The 24,082-nt window shown below is 45.1% G+C and overlaps 1 protein-coding gene across 1 annotated transcript in view; it reads left to right on the forward strand.

The window, feature by feature from the left end:
• NHSL2 (NHS like 2) overlaps nucleotides 1–7,835 on the forward strand; it is a 738,014-nt gene extending 730,179 nt beyond the window's left edge. Inside the window, exon 8 of the mRNA XM_063937040.1 lies at nucleotides 6,728–7,835. Coding sequence (XP_063793110.1) covers nucleotides 6,728–6,845 — 118 coding nt within the window. The 3' untranslated portion in view covers nucleotides 6,846–7,835. The remainder of the gene's footprint in view (nucleotides 1–6,727) is intronic.
• The last annotated feature ends 16,247 nt before the right edge of the window (nucleotides 7,836–24,082 follow it).

Consider the following 24,082-nt stretch of genomic DNA (forward strand, 5'->3'; position numbering starts at 1 on the left):
TAGTGACTGTGTAGGGGCAGGAGTTGTTGCTTTGTGTGGTTCTTTCTGTGATACAATCTTAATCGTAATCATTATTAATGCTACCTGTATATATTGTACAAAGTGTGTTACGGATTTTAATGTATAATTAGTGTGTATGAAAATAAAGGTACCGTTGTACCTTGCTATTGAGTTCTTACTGTGTGATCTTGGGAACTCGGTAGCGACCTCGGGGCGCAGTGCAGAGCTTTAAACGTAGCCTTTCTCAAGGCAGAGATAGCAAGAGGCGAGAATAATGCACACATGAACTCGGGGTCCTCACAATTGGTGGCAAGCGGTGGGATCACACAGTCCTGATGTACAGGCAGAGCCAGTGGTCCGTATCGGTATATATGGCCAAGCTCTGAAGGCACAATAGCCCATAACCCAGAAGTATAGAACCACACAGAGGAGAGCTCTTGTAAACCTAGCAGGGATGCCAGGGAGAAGTAAATGGATCATGTGTGAGGGCATTAAGCGAGGGCAAAATTCCGCTTAAGTGTCCGCTTGTCCAGGGGGACATTCCCTGCAAGCGAGGGAGCAGCAGAGTGTGCTGTAGCCCAGAAACGGAGGCTGAAGTGAGGGGGTCCAGCATGTGAGGCTGACCGAGCCCTACTAGTGCAGCCCGTTGGAAGAATGGGGCCGGGAAAGAAGGGCCTTCGTAGAGGCAAGAAGTTCCCAAAATCTCCCAGAGCAGGAGAACTCGTGGATGAGGGATCATCTTGGAGTCGGCTGGCTGAGGAATGGGACCTGAGGAGTCCATCCACAAAGATGAAGCCCTTCTGGGAGCACTGGGAGGCAGCATGCCTGTGGACTAGCTTGCGGACCGGAGCTACCACAGAGGAGAAAGTTGCCTACCTGAAAGAGGAATTTCTGCAGTATAAAAGTGATGCTGCTGTGGACAATCTGCTAGGAACTCTGGAGTGGAGAGCATTAGTTACAGAAGTGAGTAACTCCATGTCGCAGATAATGCAGAGAAGCCGGATCGCTGAGGCCAGCGTGCCAGCATCGGGTGATCTGGCTCCTGGGAAGGAGCCAGCGAAGAGAACCCAGAGGGAGGAGGAGTTGATGGTGCCATCTGGGTGGACGACCGAGGGGTCCACCGCAGAGGAAATGTGGCGTGCAGAATCAGGAGATCCGTTAACACGAATGAGTCTAGAGGACCTAAGTGCAGAATGGAAGCTACGATGCAGCACCCCCACCGAAGGCCGCTCACACCGCACCCTTATCCGATGGATGTATGAGCAACAGGATGACCCACTACATGCATTCAGTGTGTACAGGAAATGGGTCCTGTGTCCAGGAGAACTGAGAAGTGTCTGGGAGCAACTACAGTGTCTCCTGCAATGCTTTGAGGATGCAGAGGAGGTCGCAGCGGCACAGGGACAGTTGAATTCCCCAAAGTGGCTGGACCAGTGCCACAGAGGGCAATCTGAGGAGCGCCGTCTGCTACAGCTTATGCACACTAAGAAAGCTGCAGAACTAGACCCCCCACTGACGCAAGGAGAAATAGCAGAACTGTTCCCATTTAGTGAATTGGAAAATGAGGAGCTAGCTGTGGAGTGTCCCTGCCGTTTGACACCAGGGCCCCGTGACTCAGAAGGAGCCCTAACATCAGAGACTGGGGCTGTGGCAGATAAAAGTCTGGGAGAGGATATTTATTCGCCCTACACGGTGCCGGAGAGTATGGTGGAGCTGGACGCTGTGAGCCTGCAGGACGGACCGATGCACCCAGAGCATGTAATGGATGAAGAAGAGCCAGGGTCCAGGGTGAGTGCTGCACCAGAATATATCCCCATAGCAGACCAGAGCCCAGAGAATGTGCCTGTGATTGCAGAGACTTCAGAGACAGAAGAGGCAGAGGGCTTCTGCCTGCAGCTGTTACAAGCTGTCGCCCCTGGTACTAGTCTAGGAGAGGAGATGGAGGTGCCCTGCGTGAACTCTGCCCCCCTAACACCCCAGGAGGAGTCTGAAGTATTGTTCCCGTTTAGCGAGTCAGACAATGAGGAGCTGAAATCAGAGACGTGGGGTAAATTTACTAAGATGGGAGTTCTATGTAAGGTGGGATGTTGTCCATAGTAACCAATCAGATTCTACTTTTCATTTATCTAGCACCTTCTAGAAGATAATACCTGGAATCTGATTGGTTGCTGTGGGCAACATCCCATCTTAAATAGAACTCCCATCTTAGTAAATTTACCCCATGGTATGTACTCGGGAAGCTACAAGGGACATGGGTATCAGAGATGGCTAATACAAGATCGTAGCCAGAAGTAGATGGTAAGAGGCACAGCGCACAATCCCCCTGCCCCTCAGAGGAGGACTCCTCACTACCCAGCACTGCACCAGCGAGAGAAGCGGAGGACACACCTGGAGGCAGCCGGAAGGTGTCAGTGGTACCGATGTACCGTGTCGACCCACCAGTCCCTATGCCAGTCAGGCTGGGGAAGCCGGGGAAGCTGGAGAAGATGGAAGGTCCCCCTGGTGAGGCCCACAGTTGTTGTTTAAGGGGGTAGGAGAGGAGCTAGGCCCAAGTGAGGGATTTGGGGAGGATTTTGAGGGGGAGCACGTGGAGAATTGCTGATATTCCCTGCTCCTCTGCAGCCTTTGTCCCCCTTGTTGCCCAGTGTGGGAGGAGCCCACCCACCACTGCCTATGACGGGTGGCAGGGGGGTGCGGATTATGCTCAGACCCTGGGAGGTGGGTGAGCAGGAAGAGATGGAGAGTTGCCCAGGTGAGACCCAGCGATTATTGTTTAAGGGGTCAGTAAATGTAAGCCCCTGGAAGGGAGTAGATGCTTTTGAGGGGGGAGCATGGGGAGACGCATTGTTAATACCCACTGCTCCCCGGCCAGATTCCCTGATGCTGGTCTGCAAGCACAGATTGGGCCCCTCCCGGTTGCGCCAGAGGCGAATGGAGGGCGATCACCCATAAAGGAAAGAAAATTTCCCCAGGAAGGAGACAAACCGAGTACCTGGGATACTGGAGGTTGTGCTAAGAACTGTGAACTGCGGAGCCCAGACCCAGAGGACACTTTGAGCCCACGGTTGATGAACGTAGGAGTTCCAGGTGTAAATCTTACCCAGGGCCACTGGATAGCTGTGGTCACTGAATCGCAGTGGCTGGGAAAAAATGGGGAGGTGTGTGACGGAACGTGGCCTTGTCCACGTCGCGTCGCGTATTTTTTGGCCAGCCTGGTCCTGTGCTTCAGTAGTGATGGCAGAATGCCAGAGAGAACTGTATTTTATCCTGTACTTTACTTTATCTTTATTTACTTTGTACTTTATCCTGTACTGTATTTTATCCTGTAACACCCAACTGTTATTCATATCTGAGCTGCATACCCCATACAGTATGCAGTGGACATAACAGGACTGTATGTAGGACAAGACTTTGATGTTATACTGCATAGTGTATTTTGCTAGGTACCAGATGTGTGCCTGTGGTGGGAAATAGTCCCGTGTATATATGTTATGCCTATCATGGAATATCTCCCTGAGCCTTATATGTGTCTGTCACATTAAGGTACTGTTTATTGTATGGGGTAATATCGTGTTGTCCAGTGTGGGCCCAGTCAAATAGCTATCACGTAAGTTATAAACAGGAAGTGCAAGGCTGACCCCCCCCCCCCCTCTGTCACAGCCCCCCTTCACAGGAAGCCTCACTCAGTTGAAGAGGCTGTGACATCATAAATGACTACACAGGGTTAAGATCGACTTAGGTTATGGCCTCAGGGCAGCCAACCTTCTTATCTCCATAATTAGTGCCTTTTGTTCTGGATGGCCTTCCAGTAGACTTAGTGACTCCAAAGCCACAGGGGTCACCTGGTGTCCCTGGACACGTTTGAATATTAGGATTGAAAATCCCTCCAATCAGGGCACCCTGCCGCATCACCATGTGAACAAAGCAGCATGGGAGTTTAGGAGGTTTCAAAAAGGCCTGCAGAGAGATTGGAGGGGGATTCTGACTAAGGAAACGCAGGCTGTTGCCAGGAGTCGAGAGATCCTGTCAGCCCGTTTGTCTGGAGACCTGGCTTTGCGGAGAGGGTCCAGTCTACACAGTTAAGCGTTAGCTCCATCGGGAGCTGTCCCAGGTGTGTGACTGGTGTGCCGGCTGGAGCCGGGTGACTGGTCAGCACACCCTACCTCTGCATGGTAGAGGACCATCAGGCCATGCGGCCGGGATCAGCAAACCAGTATCCGCAAGGAGTCGCCAAACGCAAGTATTCCCTGAGGTGGCTAGTGACTGTGTAGGGGCAGGAGTTGTTGCTTTGTGTGGTTCTTTCTGTGATATAATCTTAATCATAATCATTATTAATGCTACCTGTATATATTGTACAAAGTGTGTTACGGATTTTCCTGTATAATTAGTGTGTATGAAAATAAAGGTACCGTTGTACCTTGCTATTGCGTTCTTACTGTGTGATCTTGGGAACTCGGTAGCGACCTCGGGGCGCAGTGCAGAGCTTTAAACGCAGCCTTTCTCAAGGCAGAGATAGCAAGAGGCGAGAATAATGCACATATGAACCAGGGGTCTTCACAATAAATATATTCTCTTTTTTCTTTTCTCTTTTTATTATTTTAATCTATCTTATCTTATATCATTTAAACCATAGATTTAGCCCGTGATCATTACTTACTGTATACCATAAAATACTCTATACAAGAAGTTCCAGTTATTTGGCAATTAATCATCACATATAACCAACAGTATCATATGTTTCTATATTTATCTAGAGATACCAATCATTCTTAGTGTTGTTATTATTATTATTATTATTATTATTATTATTATTATCCTTAATATCAGTCAATAGATCATATTATCACAGTTAGATATATCTTATATGGATATTAACAATTATTATCTTGAACTCAACATTTCTAGAATCCATTAAGTTCGACTGTGTCGTTCAATCCATTGGGCACGAGAGTATCCATCCTATATATCCAGTATGTCTCTCTCCTGCACAATCGATTGAATCGATCCACTCCCCTCACAGTATTTTTGATCTGCTCCACTGCTATCATAGAGCAATTATCAAAATTACAGTTCTGACAATGTGAAACATGGTTAGATAATGGATGTTTTGCTCCTTTCAATACATTTCTTCTATGCTCCATATACCTAATGTGCATAGTCCGTGTAGTCCTTCCAATATATTGTCTACTGTATTTACACATGATCAAATATATAATATAGATTGAATTACAACTAAGGAAGTCGGTTTTATCTGAAATACTTCCCCAGTATTAGTGGAAGTGTACGTCACACTTTTTCTTGGTGCATTCCTGCAGGATAGACAATTAGATTTTCCACATTTATGAAACCCAGAGGGTTTCACAGGAAGCCACATGGCATCAGTATTAGATTTCATCTGAAACAGAGGATGACTATGATACCACTCCTGGTAAAAATGTTTTTTTTTAGAGATAGACAAGCAGCAGGAAAACACCAGTTGGCATCTAGTGAGGGACTAAAGAAAGAGATACAGAGATATAGAGGATGTAGAGGAGGAAGAGGAAAACAGAACAAAAATCCCATGCAGAAGATAATCAAGAATGAAAATAAAAAAGGGAAGGGCATTTTCAATCTCTCTAGAAAAATATTGACAGAGGAAGAAATTATATTACTCGAAAAAGGTATGAATTATGCACCAGTATCCAAACCGAATCTGTTTAGGTTATTTGTAGATCTCAACAACTATATACGCACCCTGAGTCGCAAACGCTATTTTGCATTGAAGGCCATTAAAGCGAACAAAAGTGAAGTAAGACCTATTTTGCTGGATCAGGATGATGATATAACTGTTGAGATTTTGGAATCATTACAGCAGGAAGCTGGAAACGATTCTGAGTTAGATCACGAATCAGAGGTCCAAATATATGATGTGAAGGGATCATTTAAGAAAAAGTCGGATTTTTATCCGCTCAGTTATAAAGGACCTTTTGTAGAGAGTTTCTATAAATCCACATTTGCTAGTTTTAAAAAAATCTGTGAAGATTCAGAGAAGAATCCTTATGGTGACAACCTGACCCCTGGGGAACGAAAAGCAATGAAAGGTTTGTTACAAAATAAGGAAATAACTATTAAACCTGCGGATAAGGGTGGTGGGGTTGTGGTGTTAAATACAGAGGATTATTTGATAGAATGTTATAGACAATTAAATAACAATATCTTCTATGAAAAACTGAAAGGCAACCCCACTACCCTCTTCCAAAGAGAATATATGGAATTATTGGATGATGCCCTTGCTGCTGGGGCTATATCAAGGGAAACTTTAAAATTTTTGTTATGTCCACACCCTATCACTGCCACTTTATATTATTTGCCCAAAATCCACAAAACACTCACCAATCCACCTGGGCGCCCTATCATTTCGGGTGTGGGTTCTCTCACGAATAATTTGTCATTTTTTGTTGATCACTTTTTACAGGGACACGTGGAGGGTCTGAGGTCTCACATCAAGGATACACAACATTTCCTTAATACCATCAATCAAATTACTTGGAAACCTAACTATTATTTAGTTACATGTGATGTGGAATCACTATACTCCAATATCCCCCATATGGGGGATATAGAAGCAGTGGAAAAATACTTATTACAAGATGGGACCTCAGATGCCCTATGTGTTTTTATTTTGAAGTCTATTAAATTTATTCTTACCCATAATTATTTTTTATTTGATTCACTATTTTATTTGCAGACACTGGGTGTGGCCATGGGAGCCAGATTTGCGCCGAGTTTGGCTAATCTATACATGGGGGTCTTTGAGGATCAACATGTGGGGGGGCGGACCCCCCCACCACAAAAAAAATAAATGAAAGTTGATATTGTTACTGTATTTGTGATGTTACCTTTTGATTAAAGTACCGTACAGTATGTGTGATGTTGGCTTTCTTATTACAATATGTGTGATGTTACATGTTCCTACTGATTTTGTCCCACGTCCATGCTGTAAATAAAGTGTTTCAATCCCCAAGCGTCTGAGTCCATTGTGCTGTGTCCATCCAGAGGCTGCTGTTGTCTGTTTCTGTTCTCCGTTCTGGTGTCCGTATGCGCCCGTGTTCCAAAATCAAAAGACAAAAACTAAAAATAATACAAAAAAGCAAAAACTAAAAATAATACAAAAAAGTAAACAAAAAATTACAATAGCCATTACCACGCACCCCCACCACAGAAAAAAATTGAAAGTTGATATTGTTACTGTATTTGTGATGTTACCTTTTGATTAAAGTACCGTACAGTACTGTATGTGTGATGTTGGCTTTCTTATTACAATATGTGTGATGTTACATGTTCCTACTGATTTTGTCCCACGTCCATGCTATAAATAAAGTGTTTCAATCCCCAAGCGTCTGAGTCCATTGTGCTGTGTCCATCCAGAAGCTGCTGTTGTATGTTTCTATTCTCCATTCTGGTGTCCTTATGCGCCCGTGTTCCACAGTCAAAAGACAAAAACTAAAAATAATAAAAAAAAGTTAAAACTAAAAATAATACAAAAAAGAAACAAAAAAATTACAATAACCATTACCCCGCAACCCCCCACCACAAAAATAATAATTGAAAGTTGATATTGTTACTGTAATTGTGATGTTACCTTTTCATTAAAGTACCGTACAGTATGTGTGATGTCGGCTTTCTTATTACAATATGTGTGATGTTACAGTACATGTTCCTACTGATTTTGTCCCACGTCCTCTGCTGTAAATAAAGTGTTTCAATCCCCAAGTGTCTGAGTTCATTGTGCTGTGTCCATCCAGGGGCTGCTGTTGTCTGTTTCCATTCTCCGTTCTGGTGTCCATATGCGCCCGTGTTCCAAAATCAAAAGACAAAAACTAAAAATAATACAAAAAAGCAAAAACTAAAAATAATACAAAAAACAAAACAAAAAATACAAAAACCATTACCCCGCAACCCCCACCACCATATTGTTACTGTATTTGTGATGTTACCTTTTGATTAAAGTACCGTACAGTATGTGTTATGTTGGCTTTCTTATTACAATGTGTGATATTACATGTTCCTAATGATGTTGTCTCACGTCCTCTGCCGTAAATAAAGTGTTTCTTAAAATAAACATGATGTGGTTTCCAAATTTTGTATTCCCAACTTCCTCATATACTGTACTCTATAAATTAGTACTACTGTATGATGGGAATTCAATTAAGAGTGGTATATGTAAAACCACTTGGTTAGGCTGCTTGTTTCACTGGTGTCTATGGCGGCCTGGGGAGCACTGTTACTCAAGAGAAGAGGTTGTACTGTATGCACTGTACAAGCATCCAGAGGGGCAGAATCCTTGGGCTTTTCAGGGCATGGTAGAAGTATCCCCCATTTTATCCCCCTGTTACTGGGCATGAGTCTATGGCTTCTGATGGCTTCATCCAGGCAGGGTCATACTGTTACTGTACTAGCACTTTGTAGTGCAGTATACTGTGGCATACAGTACTGTATATATAGTACAGTAGGTCACATTGGTACTGTACATTACCAGTTGATCCTATTCAGTTTCCCAGTGATACAGTACATGCCACCCACTGTATTATACTGTACATGTCACACTTACTGTATGCTATTGCTACAAAGTACAGTATGCGCAATTTACTGTAAGATAGTGTCCTAGTCCCTTGAATTGTACTGCTGACATGTCCCTTGGCGCACCTTTATGAATTCTATGTAAAGCACACTTGGGGTAGATGTACAGTATGAAACAGTGAGAAGACAGAGAAGTGTGCATACTGTATCAATCAACTGCTACCTGAACATTGATTGATTGGCTGGGAGTGTGTGAGCGGAACAGAAAATAGCGCTTGGTGGGAACAAAGCAGCCCAGACGTATTCTGGTGACTCCCAATCACCGGGAAAGCTAATAGAAAACAACTGGTATTGAATACACCTTTAGGCGCTATCACCCTCTAAGAAAAAGTCACGTAATATTCTTGGTCAATAGTCCCAAATTGGATCTTTTATCTCACTGGCAGTATTCCTCCTTCTAGATGTTCATTCCTCTTCAATTTCAAAATACTTCACAATTTCCTTGTGTGGAGATATTGTTCATAAAAAGGAAAATAACGTATATAGTGTAGTATTTTAAACAAAAACGAATTTATTCAATTGTAAAATGCATAAAATTATATTCTTATCCAATTAAAAGTGACAACTTCACTTTATGATAAAATTGGAACCGTACCGTGTCAAGCTCCCAGCATGGAGCAATGAAAAGAGTAAAAATGGAAGGTTCCGGAATTCCTCCCTCCTCCCTTCACGCAATCTGCTGACCACTGGACCTGCCAAGGTTCCCCTCTTGTTCTAAATGCAGGTAAATGGATCACTGGATGCCGCCAACGCGTTTCGAGTTCTTATTAACTCTTCCTCAGGGCAGAATGATCCCTACCTGCATGCATCCTCCTTTATACTGAAATATGACTCGGAAGTGCATCCTTAATTTCCTATTCACCCATAACTTTAAAAAACTCAAAATCAAAACAGTTCATCATAATTATATATATATATATATATATATATATATATAAAAAAATCATTAATTAATAAGTTATATTCCATAAAAATCATTTTCTACACGAGTATTTTAAATACTTCCTGTAGGTCAGAGTACCACTAACAATGATATCACCTCTAATCATAAAGCAAAATCCCATTTATATCACATAGTCTATTGCTGCAGCGCTTCTTTATCAAAACGCCTTCCTTACAAAACAAGTACATCTAGAATAGCTGTATATCGGGACGCCATGCGTTCCACGATCGCTTTAACCGGAAGTTCTATGCGTTCCACCGGTCTTTCCGATGACGCACTTCCGTTCCTCTAGTAAACAACGCTTTGCGTTCCACGGCGGCTCCGCCGGAGAACGCATGCGTTCCACAGATCTAAACAAGGTGCCAAATCACTTCCTGAGATAGTGATGCACTCATTTCTGATCAAGGAAAAGGCATATAATATAAAACATGTTCCTTATAGAAGCAGCACAGAATTATAAGCATCAAAGCATACAGACATGAAAATATAAAACAATTTCCAAAGTTAAAACATGCAGGTGAAAATATAAAACAATTTCCAAAGTTCAAATTTATATATAGAACACAGGTTTGTTATAAAATGCCTAAGTTTGCAGTCTGTGCTTTTATCATGGGGGGTGTTTTTTAAAGGAACCATTTTATTTCGAATTCCTTATTGAGTCCTTCAGGGGCAATGGTTTTTAAATTAAAAATCCATTTCATTTCAGCCTTCGCCAATAAACTCTCTGAATCCCTGTCCTTCCAGTTAATTTTTACATGTTGGATTCCAATAAATTGTTTGATTGCATTTACTCTACAATGATGTTTTAATTTAAAGTGATTAGATAAGTTATGTGTTTCTAACCCCTTCATAATGTTCCTCACATGTTCTCCCATGCGTGTTTTCAATGCTCGGGATGTACATCCTATATAAAATAGCCCACATTCACACTCAATAAGGTAAATTACATTATTGGTGTGACACGTTATAAAGTTCCTGATTTTGTATTCTTTATTATTTACTTTGAAACTTGATATCTTAGATTTGTTGGCTTTAACCGTCTTGCACATCGTGCAACTTCCACATCGATAGAAGCCTTCTGATCTTATTGGATTATTCTGATGAATTGGTAGTGAACTTTTTACTAGATTAGTTCTTAAATTATGTGATTTCCTAAAAATGAATTTAGGAACATCAGGGATTATATCCTTTAATAATGGGTCCTTTTTAAGGACACACCAATGAGTTTTAATGATTGACTCAATTCTTTTATGATCTGCTCCAAAGGTAGTAATGAAGGCAACACTGAAGTTGTCTTCCTTTTTAGCAGGTGTTTTACTTTTATGTAGTAGGTCTCTTCTATTCATTTTTGTTACTTCTTCATGCACCTTCTTCAATTCTTGTTCTGTGTACCCTTGTGAACGAAAATTATTTAACATTGCTTCACTCTGTTTCTTACATTCTACCGGATCATTACAATTCCTTTTTATTCGTATCGGCTGACTTTTTGGGATTCCCTTGGTCCAATTTGGATGATGTTGACTTCGTTTACTAATGAACTGTTGGGAATCTGTTGGTTTGATGTAAAGGTGTAAAGGTTGTTTTCTACTTTATAGATAGTTAAATCAAAAAAATTGACTTTTTCTCGACTCTTATCAAAAGTCAAGTTGATGCCAACATCGGTCATATTTAGTTAGTTGCAGAAAGATATAAAATCTTCCTCAGAACCTTCCCATAGAAATATGATGTCATCAATAAATCCTTGCCAGAGGACCAAGTTCGACGCCTCGGCCACACTCCCCCACACATGGGTGTTTTCCCAATGTGCCATGAAGAGGTTAGCGTAGCTGGGCGCGAACTTGGTCCCCATGGCAGTTCCCACCAGCTGAACATAATAATTACCTTCAAAAAAGAAGTAATTGTTTTTTAAAATAAATGTGATTCCTTCTGTGATAAATTCTCTTGTCTTAGTCGGTGTGTTGGATTGATTAAAAAACCAATTAATGGCCTCTATACCTTTCTCGTGCTGTATAACAGTATAGAGTGATGTCACATCTGCAGTTATTAAGATCGTAGAGTCACTGACCGTGATATTTTCTAATTTGTTGATGATGTCCACCGTGTCCTTGATATAAGATTTATTACTAATCACTAGGGGTTGTAGAAAACAATCTATCATTTCAGATAGATTGCTGGTAAGGCTTCCAACCCCGGCTATGATGGGTCTGCCCGGGGGAGCTAATAGATCTTTGTTCACCTTTGGCAGAATGTATATACTCGGGGTTTTTGGATGTTCAATCAGGAGAAAGTCAAACTCCTGTTTGGTGATGGCTCCACTATCAAGATGTTTATTTAGGAATTTTTGAAATTCTGTTTTAATGCGGTTAGTGGGATCGGATTTCAATTTTTTATAAGTTGTTCCATCTTCTAACTGTCGTTGAATCTCTTTTATGTAATAATCCTTGCTCATCACAACCACCCCTCCCCCCTTATCACAGGGTTTAATAACTACATCTTCATTTCTGGATAAGCTTTTCAGTGCTTGTTTTTCCTTTCTTGTCAGATTACTTTTTACTTGTTTTGTTTTCAGATTTTTAAAATCTTCCTCCACCAATTTATTGAATCCACTGATATAATTACCCTTCGTGTGTGCCGGATAGAATGATGATTTTTTTCCGGAATGTTATTTTGTCCTCTTCATTCCCTAATATATTTTCTTGTACTACCGATTGATCTTCCTTTAACTTGAAGAATTTTTTTAAGGTGATTTTTTATATAAATTTTTCGGTGTCAACAATTAATGTGAAGGGATCTGTGTTAGAAGTAGGTGCGTATTTTAATCCTTTTTCTAATACTTTTTGTTCTGAAGTTGTAAGTGCTTTATTGGCAACTGTTTTGATTTTGAGTTTTTTAAAGTTATGGGTGAATAGGAAATTAAGGATGCACTTCCGGGTCATATTTCAGTATAAAGGAGGATGCATGCAGGTAGGGATCATTCTGCCCTGAGGAAGAGTTAATAAGGGAGTAGGGAGTACTATAAATAATAGTGGACTGTACTCAGAGCCAGCCCTAACCAATATGATTCCCTAGACAAGTTTTTGGCTGGTGCCCCCTTGCACAGACACTATTTCCGCCTCTGACCCAACCATCACCCCTCACCCATAGCAGTCCTCATTTTGGTGCTCCTACATCCTACTGTATATTTTAAATAGGAACAGTGTGCACATTCGGTGTGCATCCCAAAACGGTGCATGTTCTTGCTGGGAAGGGGCATGGCCACACAATAATTCCCTAAGTTGAAATTACGCCACACAGTACTGCAACTTTATTCACATTATATCATGCAATAGTGTCTCTTATTCTCGTTACATCATATAATAGTACCACGTTACTCCTCACAGTATTGCCCCTTATTCACACTGCATCACATCATATTGCTCTTTGTTCACATTAGACCACACAGTAGTGCCCTTGCTATATGTTATGTAACAAAGTACTGTAGTACCCCTTATACACATAATGCTGCACATTAGTAATGCATTTCATATGCAGATAGAGACACAGTCACACACAGAATATACTGTAGGCATGCTGCATATCATGTTAACCAGCAGAAGCCGCCTGTGCCCCTAGGCATTTGCCGAGTATGCCTATGCCTAGGGCATGCTACAACTGTACTGTAAGTAACAGATGGAAAAGCACAACAGGTAGGAGGGCCCTGCTCAAAAGGTCTTATAGTACTGTACAGTACAGTACATTGGGGGCTATTAAGACCTGATTGTACTGCTGCGGTCACATATTTACCCTTGCAAGCATGCAAATGCATGTGTATGCAGAGCTGTGAAATCCAGTATGTGCAGTCTGTGCGCAGCCCACGACTTTCTCCTACTGTGCGATGAGATCAGGCTGAGTGGGGACCGAGCTGATGTCAAACACCCTCCCTAATAACTCGTGTCCAAATGCGTTTTTCCAGACACTCCCAGTAAATGGTCAGTTTTCACCCACAAACGGCCTCTTCCTGTCAGTCGCCTTGTGAATGCCCGTGCGATCGTAATTTTTGAACCAGACTGTCGATGGTCGCCAATGCGTTGTTGTTTGGCGGCGTGTGTGACCATCGCGGTACACACAGCGGCCATCAGGTCTGAATCACCCCCACTGTGCATTTGGATTCCATATGCAATCCCACAGGATGGGATACCGGTTGTTTACAGTATATACCAAAAGCTACATCCCTCCTGCCAGAACGCTGGCAGAGGGATGAGTGCTCCAAGTCTCCTTGCAGCCTTGTTGCTCTCGCCATGCAGCAGACTTGTGACTCTCATCACTCAACACAGGATCTATTCTCACTCTATGGGTGTCGTGGACACCCACAAGTGGGAACATAGCTTTAGCATAGAGATTAAGCCTATCAGCAATGTCACTGTTAACCCAACAGCCGGCATTTAACTGCAATGAGCAGAAAGACAGAAAGGGATAGACTGTCAGTATGAAAGAGAGGGGTAGGATGAAAGATGGCTGGATGTGATGAAGAAGTGGGCATTGAGAGCCTGTTTTACAAACAAGTTTAATATACAGTACTGTACAGTACTGTAGACTTGGAGAATTCCAGAGATACAGTACTGTACAGTACTGCAGGGAGCAGCTGCTGCAAAATATTAGAGGTGGCAGTTTAAGGAAGAAATCAGTAGTCAGGAAACGCAGTATGCATTTGTGGAGTGAAGAGGGTTAAAAAGGAGAGAATGTACAGTATGTACTGTAAGGTTATGTCAGAGGGTGTGAAGATGATCAGCTCAGTGTTATACATGTTACAGTAAGTTAGAGTATAGTACAGTGCATTATGTATTTCTCTCTTATTACCATGTGTCTCCTCCACTGGTTGGCAACGGACTGTAAAAAGATAAAATACAGTTAGTCATATCAGTTTGACTTAAAATAATGTTGGAGAAAAAAATACTGTAATTACAGTACCAACTTTTGCTACTGTACAGTATATTTACCAAAAATGTATTCTGGCTCATCATCTGTGGGTAAAAGAGAAGAATATTATAAGATACAGTAAAAAGTATAGTAATAGTACACTAGTGTCCAGGCCCGGTGAAAGGTGGGTAAAAAAAGGGATGCTTGTGACAGGCATAGTGATTCCAAGGGGCCCCGGACCATCAGAAAATTTGTGAGTGGCCCGTATGTTGGTGATTATGACTAGACTAAGGTAGCAGCTTTTGTTTTGAATTATGTATACTGTACAGTACTGTACTGTATGTGCTACCTATTTACACTCCATGCAATGATGGCATATTGTACAGTACACTGAAAATATTTAGCGGTTACTGTACTGGTAATTTTTGGGATGACAGTATCAGCATACTGTAAGCATCCAACTGCGGCCCCCAAACAGATGCCGCCCCTAGGTACAGTACGTGCCTCTCGTGCCTAATGGGAAATTCATCACTGACAGTAGCTAGAGAGAGAGATGAATGAAGAGACAGTGACAAGGGGGGAGAGCGAGAGAGAGAGAGAGAGAGAGAGAGGTAAATTTAGTAGGATGGGAGTTTTTTTTAGAACAGGTGATGTTGTCAATAATATTACCTACTGTACTGCATTACCATCTGTAAGTGTAGCTAGATAAATGTTAATGTGGAATGTGATCGGTTGCTACTGTATGGGCAACATCACCAGTTAAAAAAAACCCCACTCATCTAAAGTCCCCCATCCACTATTCCGATTTGTGCAATTTTCATCCGATTTCTACGCATTTGCCAGAAAAATCTGATGAAAAGTGCTACTCTGATGGCATCAGATCAATGTCAGTAATAATTCTTACCACTGAATGATGCGTCATCATCCTCCTCCTCCTCCTCCGCGGCCTGTACCAGTGTAGGGCCTGTGAAAAAAAACATTAATGAGAAAATAAGAATTTACTCACCGGTAATTCTATTTCTCGTAGTCCGTAGTGGATGCTGGGTACTCCGTAAGGACCATGGGGAATAGACGGGCTCCGCAGGAGACTGGGCACTCTTAAAAGAAAGATTAGGTACTATATCTGGTGTGCACTGGCTCCTCCCTCTATGCCCCTCCTCCAGACCTAAGTTAGGGAAATTGTGCACGGAAGAGCTGACATTATTAGGAAAGGATTTGGAATCCAGGGTAAGATTCATACCAGCCACACCAATCACACCGTACAACTTGTGATAACTATACCCAGTTAACAGTATGAACAACAACTGAGCCTCATTAAACAGATGGCTCATAACAATAACCCTTTAGTTAAGCAATAACTATATACATGTATTGCAGAGAGTCCGCACTTGGGACGGGCTCCCAGCATCCACTACGGACTACGAGAAATAGAATTACCGGTGAGTAAATTCTTATTTTCTCTGACGTCCTAGTGGATGCTGGGTACTCCGTAAGGACCATGGGGATTATACCAAAGCTCCCAAACGGGCGGGAGAGTGCGGATGACTCTGCAGCACCGAATGAGCAAACTCAAGGTCCTCCTCAGCCAGGGTATCAAACTTGTAGAATTTTGCAAAAGTGTTTGAACCCGACCAAGTAGCAGCTCGGCAAAGTTGTAAAGCCGAGACCCCTCGGGCAGCCACCCAAGAAGAGCCCACCTTCCTCGTGGAATGGGCTTTTACCGATTTAGGATGTGGCAGTCCAGCCGCAGAATGTGCAAGTTGAATCGTGCTACAGATCCAGCGAGCAATAGTCTGCTTTGAAGCAGGAGCACCCAGCTTGTTGGGTGCATGCAGGATAAATAGCGAGTCAGTTTTTCTGACTCTAGCCGTCCTGGAAACATAGATTTTCAGGGCCCGGACTACGTCCAGCAACTTGGAATCCTCCAAGTCCCGAGTAGCCGCAGGCACCACAATAGGTTGGTTCAAATGAAACGCTGATACCATCTTTGGGAGAAATTGGGGACGAGTCCTCAATTCTGCCCTGTCCATATGGAAAATCAGATATGGGCTTTTACATGACAAAGCCGCCAATTCTGACACACGCCTAGCTGAGGCCAAGGCCAACAGCATGACTACCTTCCACATGAGATACTTCAACTCCACGGTCTGAAGTGGCTCAAACCAATGTGATTTCAGGAAATCCAACACCACATTGAGATCCCAAGGTGCCACTGGAGGCACAAAGGGGGGCTGAATATGCAGCACTCCCTTAAGAAACGTCTGAACTTCAGGCAGTGAAGCCAGTTCTTTCTGAAAGAAAATAGACACAGCCGAAATCTGGACTTTAATGGATACCAATTTTAGGCCCATAGTCACTCCTGACTGTAGGAAGTGCAGAAATCGACCCAGCTGGAATTCCTCTGTTGGGGCCTTCCTGGCCTCACACCAAGCAACATATTTTCGCCATATGCGGTGATAATGTTTTGCTGTCACATCCTTCCTAGCTTTTATCAGCATAGGAATGACTTCATCTGGAATGCCCTTTTCCGCTAGGATCCGGCGTTCAACCGCCATGCCGTCAAACGCAGCCGCGGTAAGTCTTGGAACAGACAGGGCCCCTGCTGTAGCAGGTCCTGTCTGAGCGGCAGAGGCCATGGGTCCTCTGAGATCAATTCTTGAAGTTCTGGGTACCAAGTTCTTCTTGGCCAATCCGGAACGATGAGTATAGTTCTTACTCCTCTCTTTCTTATTATCCTCAGTACCTTGGGTATGAGAGGAAGAGGAGGGAACACATAAACTGACTGGTACACCCACGGTGTCACTAGAGCGTCCACAGCTATCGCCTGAGGGTCCCTTGACCCTGCACAATATCTTTTTAGCTTTTTGTTGAGGCGGGGCGCCATCATGTCCACCTGTGGCCGTTCCCAACGATTTTCAATCAGCTTGAAGACTTCTGGATGAAGTCCCCACTCTCCCGGGTGTAGGTCGTGCCTGCTGAGGAAGTCTGCTTCCCAGTTGTCCACTCCCGGAATGAACACTGCTGACAGTGCTAGCACGTGATTCTCCGCCCATCGAAGAATCCTTGTGGCTTCTGCCATTGCCATCCTGCTTCTTGTGCCGCCCTGGCGGTTTACATGGGCGACCGCCGTGATGTTGTCTGACTGAATCAGCAACGGTTGGTTTTGAAGCAGGGGCTCTGCTTGACTCAGGGCGTTGTAAATGGCCCTTAGTTCCAGAATATTTATGTGTAGGGAAGTTTCCTGACTCGACCATTGTCCTTGGAAGTTTCTTCCCTGAGTGACTGCCCCCCAACCTCGGAGGCTTGCATCCGTGGTCACCAGGACCCAGTCCTGTATGCCGAATCTGCGGCCTTCGAGGAGATGAGCACTCTGCAGCCACCACAGCAGAGACACCCTGGCCCTCGGGGACAGGGTGATCAACCGATGCATCTGAAGATGCGATCCGGACCACTTGTCTAACAGATCCCACTGAAAGATCCTTGCATGGAACCTGCTGAAGGGAATTGCTTCGTAAGAAGCTACCATCTTTCCCAGGACTCGCGTGCAGTGATGCACCGACACCTGTTTTGGTTTCAGGAGGTCCCTGACCAGAGATGATAATTCCTGGGCCTTCTCCTCCGGGAGAAACACCTTCTTCTGTTCTGTGTCCAGAATCATGCCCAAGAACAGCAGACGCTTCGCAGGAATCAGCTGCGACTTTGGGATATTCAGAATCCAGCCGTGCTGTTGTAGCACTTCCCGAGATAGTGCTACGCTGACTAACAACTGCTCCTTGGATATTGCCTTTATAAGGAGATCGTCCAAGTACGGGATAATTATAACTCCCTTCTTTCGGAGGAGTATCATCATTTCTGCCATTACCTTGGTAAATACCCTCTGTGCCGTGGACAGACCAAACGGCAACGTCTGGAATTGGTAATGACAGTCCTGTACCACAAACCTGAGGTACTCCTGGTGAGGTGGGTAAATGGGGACATGCAGGTAAGCATCCTTGATGTCCAGCGACACCATAAAATCCCCCTCTTCCAGGCTTGCAATAACCGCCCTGAGCAATTCCATCTTGAACTTGAACTTCCTTATTTAAGTGTTCAAGGATTTTAAATTTAGAATGGGTCTCACCGAACCGTCTGGTTTTGGTACCACAAACATTGTGGAATAGTAACCCCTTCCCTGTTGAAGGAGGGGAACCTTGATTATCACCTGCTGAAGGTACAGCTTGTGAATAGCCGCCAGTATTACCTCCCTTTCCCTGGGAGCAGCTGGCAAGGCTGATTTGAGGTAACGGCGAGGGGGAGTCGCCTCGAACTCCAGCTTGTATCCCTGAGATACCACTTGTAGAACCCATAGATCCACCTGTGAGCGAACCCACTGGTCACTGAAGTTCCGGAGACGCGCCCCCACCACACCTGGCTCCGCCTGTGGAGCCCCAGCGTCATGCGGTGGACTTAGTGGAAGCAGGTGAGGATTTTTGCTCTTGGGAACTGGCTGTCTGGTGCAGCTTTTTCCCTCTCCCCTTGCCTCTGGGCAGAAAGGATGCGCCTCTGACCCGCTTGCCTTTCTGAGGCCGAAAGGACTGTACTTGATAATACGGTGCTTTCTTAGGCTGGGAGGGAACCTGAGGTAAAAAAGTCGACTTCCCAGCTGTTGCTGTGGATACGAGGTCCGAGAGACCATCCCCAAACAATTCCTCACCCTTATAAGGCAAAACCTCCATGTGCCTTTTAGAATCAGCATCACCTGTCCACTGCCGAGTCCATAATAGTCTCCTGGCAGAAATGGACATTGCATTAATTCTAGATGCCAGCCGGCAAATATCCCTCTGTGCATCCCTCATATATAAGACGACGTCTTTTATATGCTCTATGGTTAGCAAAATATTATCCCTGTCGAGGGTATCAATGTTATCTGACAGGGTATCAGACCACGCTGCTGCAGCACTACACATCCATGCTAAAGCAATTGCAGGTCTCAGTATAGTACCTGAGTGTGTATATACAGACTTCAGGATAGCCTCCTGCTTTCTATCCGCAGGCTCCTTTAGGGCGGCCGTAACCTGAGACGGCAGTGCCACCCTTTTAGATAAGCGTGTGAGCGCCTTGTCCACCCTAGGGGACGTCTCCCAACGTAACCTGTCCGCTGGCGGGAAAGGGTACTCCATCAGTAACCTCTTAGAAATCACTAGTTTCTTATCAGGGGAACTCCACGCTTCCTCACACAATTCATTTAACTCATCAGATGGGGGAAAAGTCACTGGCTGCTTGTTCTCCCCAAACATAATACCCTTTTTAGTGGTAACCGGGTTAATGTCAGAAATGTGCAACACATTTTTCATTGCCGTAATCATGCATCGGATGGCCCTTGTGGACTGTACACTTGTCTCATCCTCGTCGACACTGGAGTCAGACTCCGTGTCGACATCTGTGTCAGCCATCTGAGGTAGCGGGCGTTTTTGAGCCCCTGAGACGCCTGGGCAGGCGTGGGCTGAGATGCCAGCTGTCCCACAGCTGTTACGTCATCGAACCTTTTATGTAAGGAGTTGACACTGTCGGTTAATACCTTCCACATATCCATCCACTCTGGTATCGGCCCCGTAGGGGGCGACATCACACTTATCGGCTCCTGCTCCGCCTCCACGTAAGCCTCCTCATCAAACATGTCGACACAGCCGTACCGAAACACCGCACACACACAGGGAATGCTCTGACTGAGGACAGGACCCCACCATGTCCTTTGGGGAGACAGAGAGAGTATGCCAGCACACACCACAGCGCTATATATCACAGGGATTTACACTGTACTGAGTGAATTTTCCCAATAGCTGCTATTATACACAATTTTTGCGCCTAAATTTATGTGCCCCCCCTCTCTTTTTTACCCTTGTTGTATGGATACTGCAGGGGAGAGCCTGGGGAGCGTCCTTCCAGCGGAGCTGTGAAGAGAAAATGGCGCTGGTGTGCTGAGGAAGATAGCCCCGCCCCTTCAGCGGCGGGCTTCTCCCGCTTTTATAATGTTAATGGCGGGGTTTTTTGCACATATACAGTGTTATACACTGTATTATGTGCTAATTGTGCCAAAAGGTAATCTAATTGCTGCCCAGGGCGCCTTCCCCCAGTGCCCTGCACCCAACAGTGACCGGAGTGTGTGGTGTGCTATGGGAGCAATGGCGCACAGCTGCATGCTGTGCGCTACCTTAATGAAGACAGGAGTCTTCAGCCGCCGTTTTTCGTCTTTTTCTTCTGTCTTCTGGCTCTGCAAGGGGGACGGCGGCGCGGCTCCGGGAGCGGACGATCGAGGTCGGGCCCTGTGTTCGAGCCCTCTGGAGCTAATGGTGTCCAGTAGCCTTAGAAGCACAAGCTAGCTACAAGCAGGTAGGTTTGCTTCTCTCCCCTCAGTCCCTCATAGCAGTGAGTCTGTTGCCAGCAGATCTCACTGAAAATAAAAAACCTAACAAATACTTTCTTTTCTAGTAAGCTCAGGAGAGCCCACTAGGTGCATCCAGCTCTGGCCGGGCACAGGGGGTCATTCCGAGTTGTACGCTCGTTATTTTTTTGTCGCAACGGAGCGAATAGTCGCTAATGCGCATGCGCAATGTCCTCAGTGCGACTGCGCCAAGTAAATTTGCTATGCAGTTAGGAATTTTACTCACGGCATTACGAGCCTTTTTCTTCGTTCTGGTGATCGTAATGTGATCGACAGGAAGTGGGTGTTTCTGGGCGGAAACAGGCCGTTTTATGGGAGTGTGCGAAAAAACGCTACCGTTTCTGGGAAAAATGCGGGAGTGGCTGGAGAAACGGAGGAGTGTCTGGGCGAACGCTGGGTGTGTTTGTGACGTCAAACCAGGAACGACAAGCACTGAACTGATCGCAGATGCCGAGTAAGTCTGGAGCTACTCAGAAACTGCTACGAAGTGTCTATTCGCAATTCTGCTATTCTTTCGTTCGCAATTTTAATATGCTAAGATTCACTCCCAGTAGGCGGCGGCTTAGCATGTGCAAAGCTGCTAAAAGCAGCTTGCGAGCGAACAACTCGGAATGACCCCCACAACAGATTCTAACTAACTGAGGTCTGGAGGAGGGGCATAGAGGGAGGAGCCAGTGCACACCAGATATGGGTGGTCATTCCGAGTTGTTCGCTCGCAAGCTGCTTTTAGCAGCTTTGCACACGCTAAGCCGCCGCCTACTGGGAGTGAATCTTAGCATAGTAAAATTGTGAACGAAAGATTCGCAATATTGCGAAAATACTTCTCTGTGCAGTTTCTGAGTAGCTCGAGACTTACTCTTCCAGTGCGATCAGTTCAGTGCTTGTCGTTCCTGGTTTGACGTCACAAACACACCCAGCGTTCGCCCAGACACTCCTCCGTTTCTCCAGCCACTCCCGCGTTTTTCCCAGAAACGGCAGCGTTTTTTCGCACACACCCATAAAACGGCCAGTTTCCGCCCAGAAACACCCACTTCCTGTCAATCACACTCCGATCACCAGAACGAAGAAAAAACCTCGTAATGCCGTGAGTAAAATACCTAACTGCATAGCAAATTTACTTGGCGCACATTGCGCATGCGCATTAGCGACTAATCGCTCCGTTGCGAAAAAAAAATAACGAGCGAACAACTCGGAATGACCCCCATAGTACCTAATCTTTCTTTTAAGAGTGCCCAGTCTCCTGCGGAGCCCGTCTATTCCCCATGGTCCTTACGGAGTACCCAGCATCCACTAGGACGTCAGAGAAAAAAAGGTTCATTCCAGGAAATACACTACTGTACTATTTTCAACACAATACGGCACATACAAAACATAGAATTTGACGACAAATACTGTAAGAACCACTTTGCCCATCTATCCTGCCTCTTTTTTTTACCATTTTTTACATCAAACCTTATTTGATCCTTATTTCTTTGTAAGGATATCCTTATGTCTCTTCCATGCATGTTTAAATACTGTAGCTCTACTGTCTTAGCCTCTACTATCTCTGATGGGAGGCTATTCCACTTGTCCACTGCACTTTCTGTGAAGTAATTTTTCTTAAAATTCCCCCTGAACCTCCCCCCCCCTCCAGTCTCAGTGCACATCCTCGTGTCCTATTGCTTGCAGTATCTTCATTAGGAGAATGTTTCCCTCCTAGACTTTATTAAAACCATTGATACTGTACTGTATATTTGAAAGTTTGTATCATGTCCCACCTTTCCCTTCTCTGCTCCAAACTACTGTATAGCTCAGTGCCGTAACTAGGCATTTTAGCGCTGTGTGCAAGAAACGACAGTGGCGCCCCCCCCCGCCCACCCCCCCATGTAAGACAGGGGCAGTGCGCGCCGTAGGTGCGTGAAAAATTTAGAGGGGCGTGGCTTCATGGGGAAGGGGCGTGGCCACAAAATAATAGCAATTCATACTACGGTGCACAGTAGTCTACATTATTCAAATTACGCTGCACAGTAGCACCACTACACCAGGTAGAGCCCCTTTTATACATTACAGCAGACAGCGTCCCCCTTTTGACACATTACAGCAGACAGTCCCCCTTTTTACACATTACAGCAGAGAGCGTCCCCGTTTATACACATTACGGCAGACGGTGTCCCCCTTTATACACATTGCGGCAGCCAGGCCCCCTTTTTACACATTACGGCAGACAGTCCCCCTTTTTACACATTGCGGCAGCCAGTCCCCCTTTTTACACATTGCAGCAGCCAGTCCCCCTTTTTACACATTGCGGCAGACAGTCCCCCTTTTTACACAATGCGGCAGCCAGTCCCCCTTTTTACACATTGCGGCAGCCAGTCCCCCTTTTTACACAATGCAGCAGCCAGGACCCCTTTTTACACAATGCGGCAGCCAGGACCCCTTTTTACACATTGCGGCAGCCAGTCCCCCTTTTTACACAATGCGGCAGCCAGGACCCCTTTTTACACAATGCGGCAGCCAGGACCCCTTTTTACACATTATGGCAGACGGTGTCCCCCTAAAAGAGAGAGAGAGAGAGAGAGAGAGAGACTTACCTGACAGGCTCCTCGTGCTGGCAGCTCCCTCGGTGCAGGCAGTGAGATGAGAAGGAAGAGGAGGGAGGGGGAGCTGGGAGCCGCAGCAGCGCTATTTGATTGGTAGTAAGCGCCGCTGCAGCATCCCCCTCTTCTTCTGTATTGGCTGCCTGGCGCTGCTGTGGATGCTGGGATGAAGGAACCGCATCCCAGCATCCATAGCAGCGCCGGGCAGCCAATACAGAAGGAGAGGGGGATGCTGCAGCGGCGCTTACTACCAATCAAATAGCGCTGCTGCGGCTCCCTGCTCCCCCTCCCTCCTCCTCCTTCTCTCCGCTGCTCGGCGCTTCTGTCTTCCCCTCCACAGCGCGGCGGCGGCGCACACAGCAGAGGCGGCATGTAATGAGTAGTGATGAGCGGGTTCGGTTCCTCGGAATCCGAACACCCCCGAACTTCAGCCTTTTTACACGGGTCCGAGGCAGGTTCGAACCTTCCCGCCTTGCTCGGCTAACCCGAGCGCGCCCGAACGTCATCATCCCGCTGTCGGATTCTCGCGAGGCTCGAATTCTATCGCGAGACTCGGATTCTATATAAGGAGCCGCGCGTCGCCGCCATTTTCACACGTGCATTGAGATTGATAGGGAGAGGACGTGG

The sequence above is a fragment of the Pseudophryne corroboree genome, chromosome 8, assembly GCF_028390025.1.
Source record: "Pseudophryne corroboree isolate aPseCor3 chromosome 8, aPseCor3.hap2, whole genome shotgun sequence".
Classification (NCBI taxonomy): Eukaryota; Metazoa; Chordata; class Amphibia; order Anura; family Myobatrachidae; genus Pseudophryne; species Pseudophryne corroboree.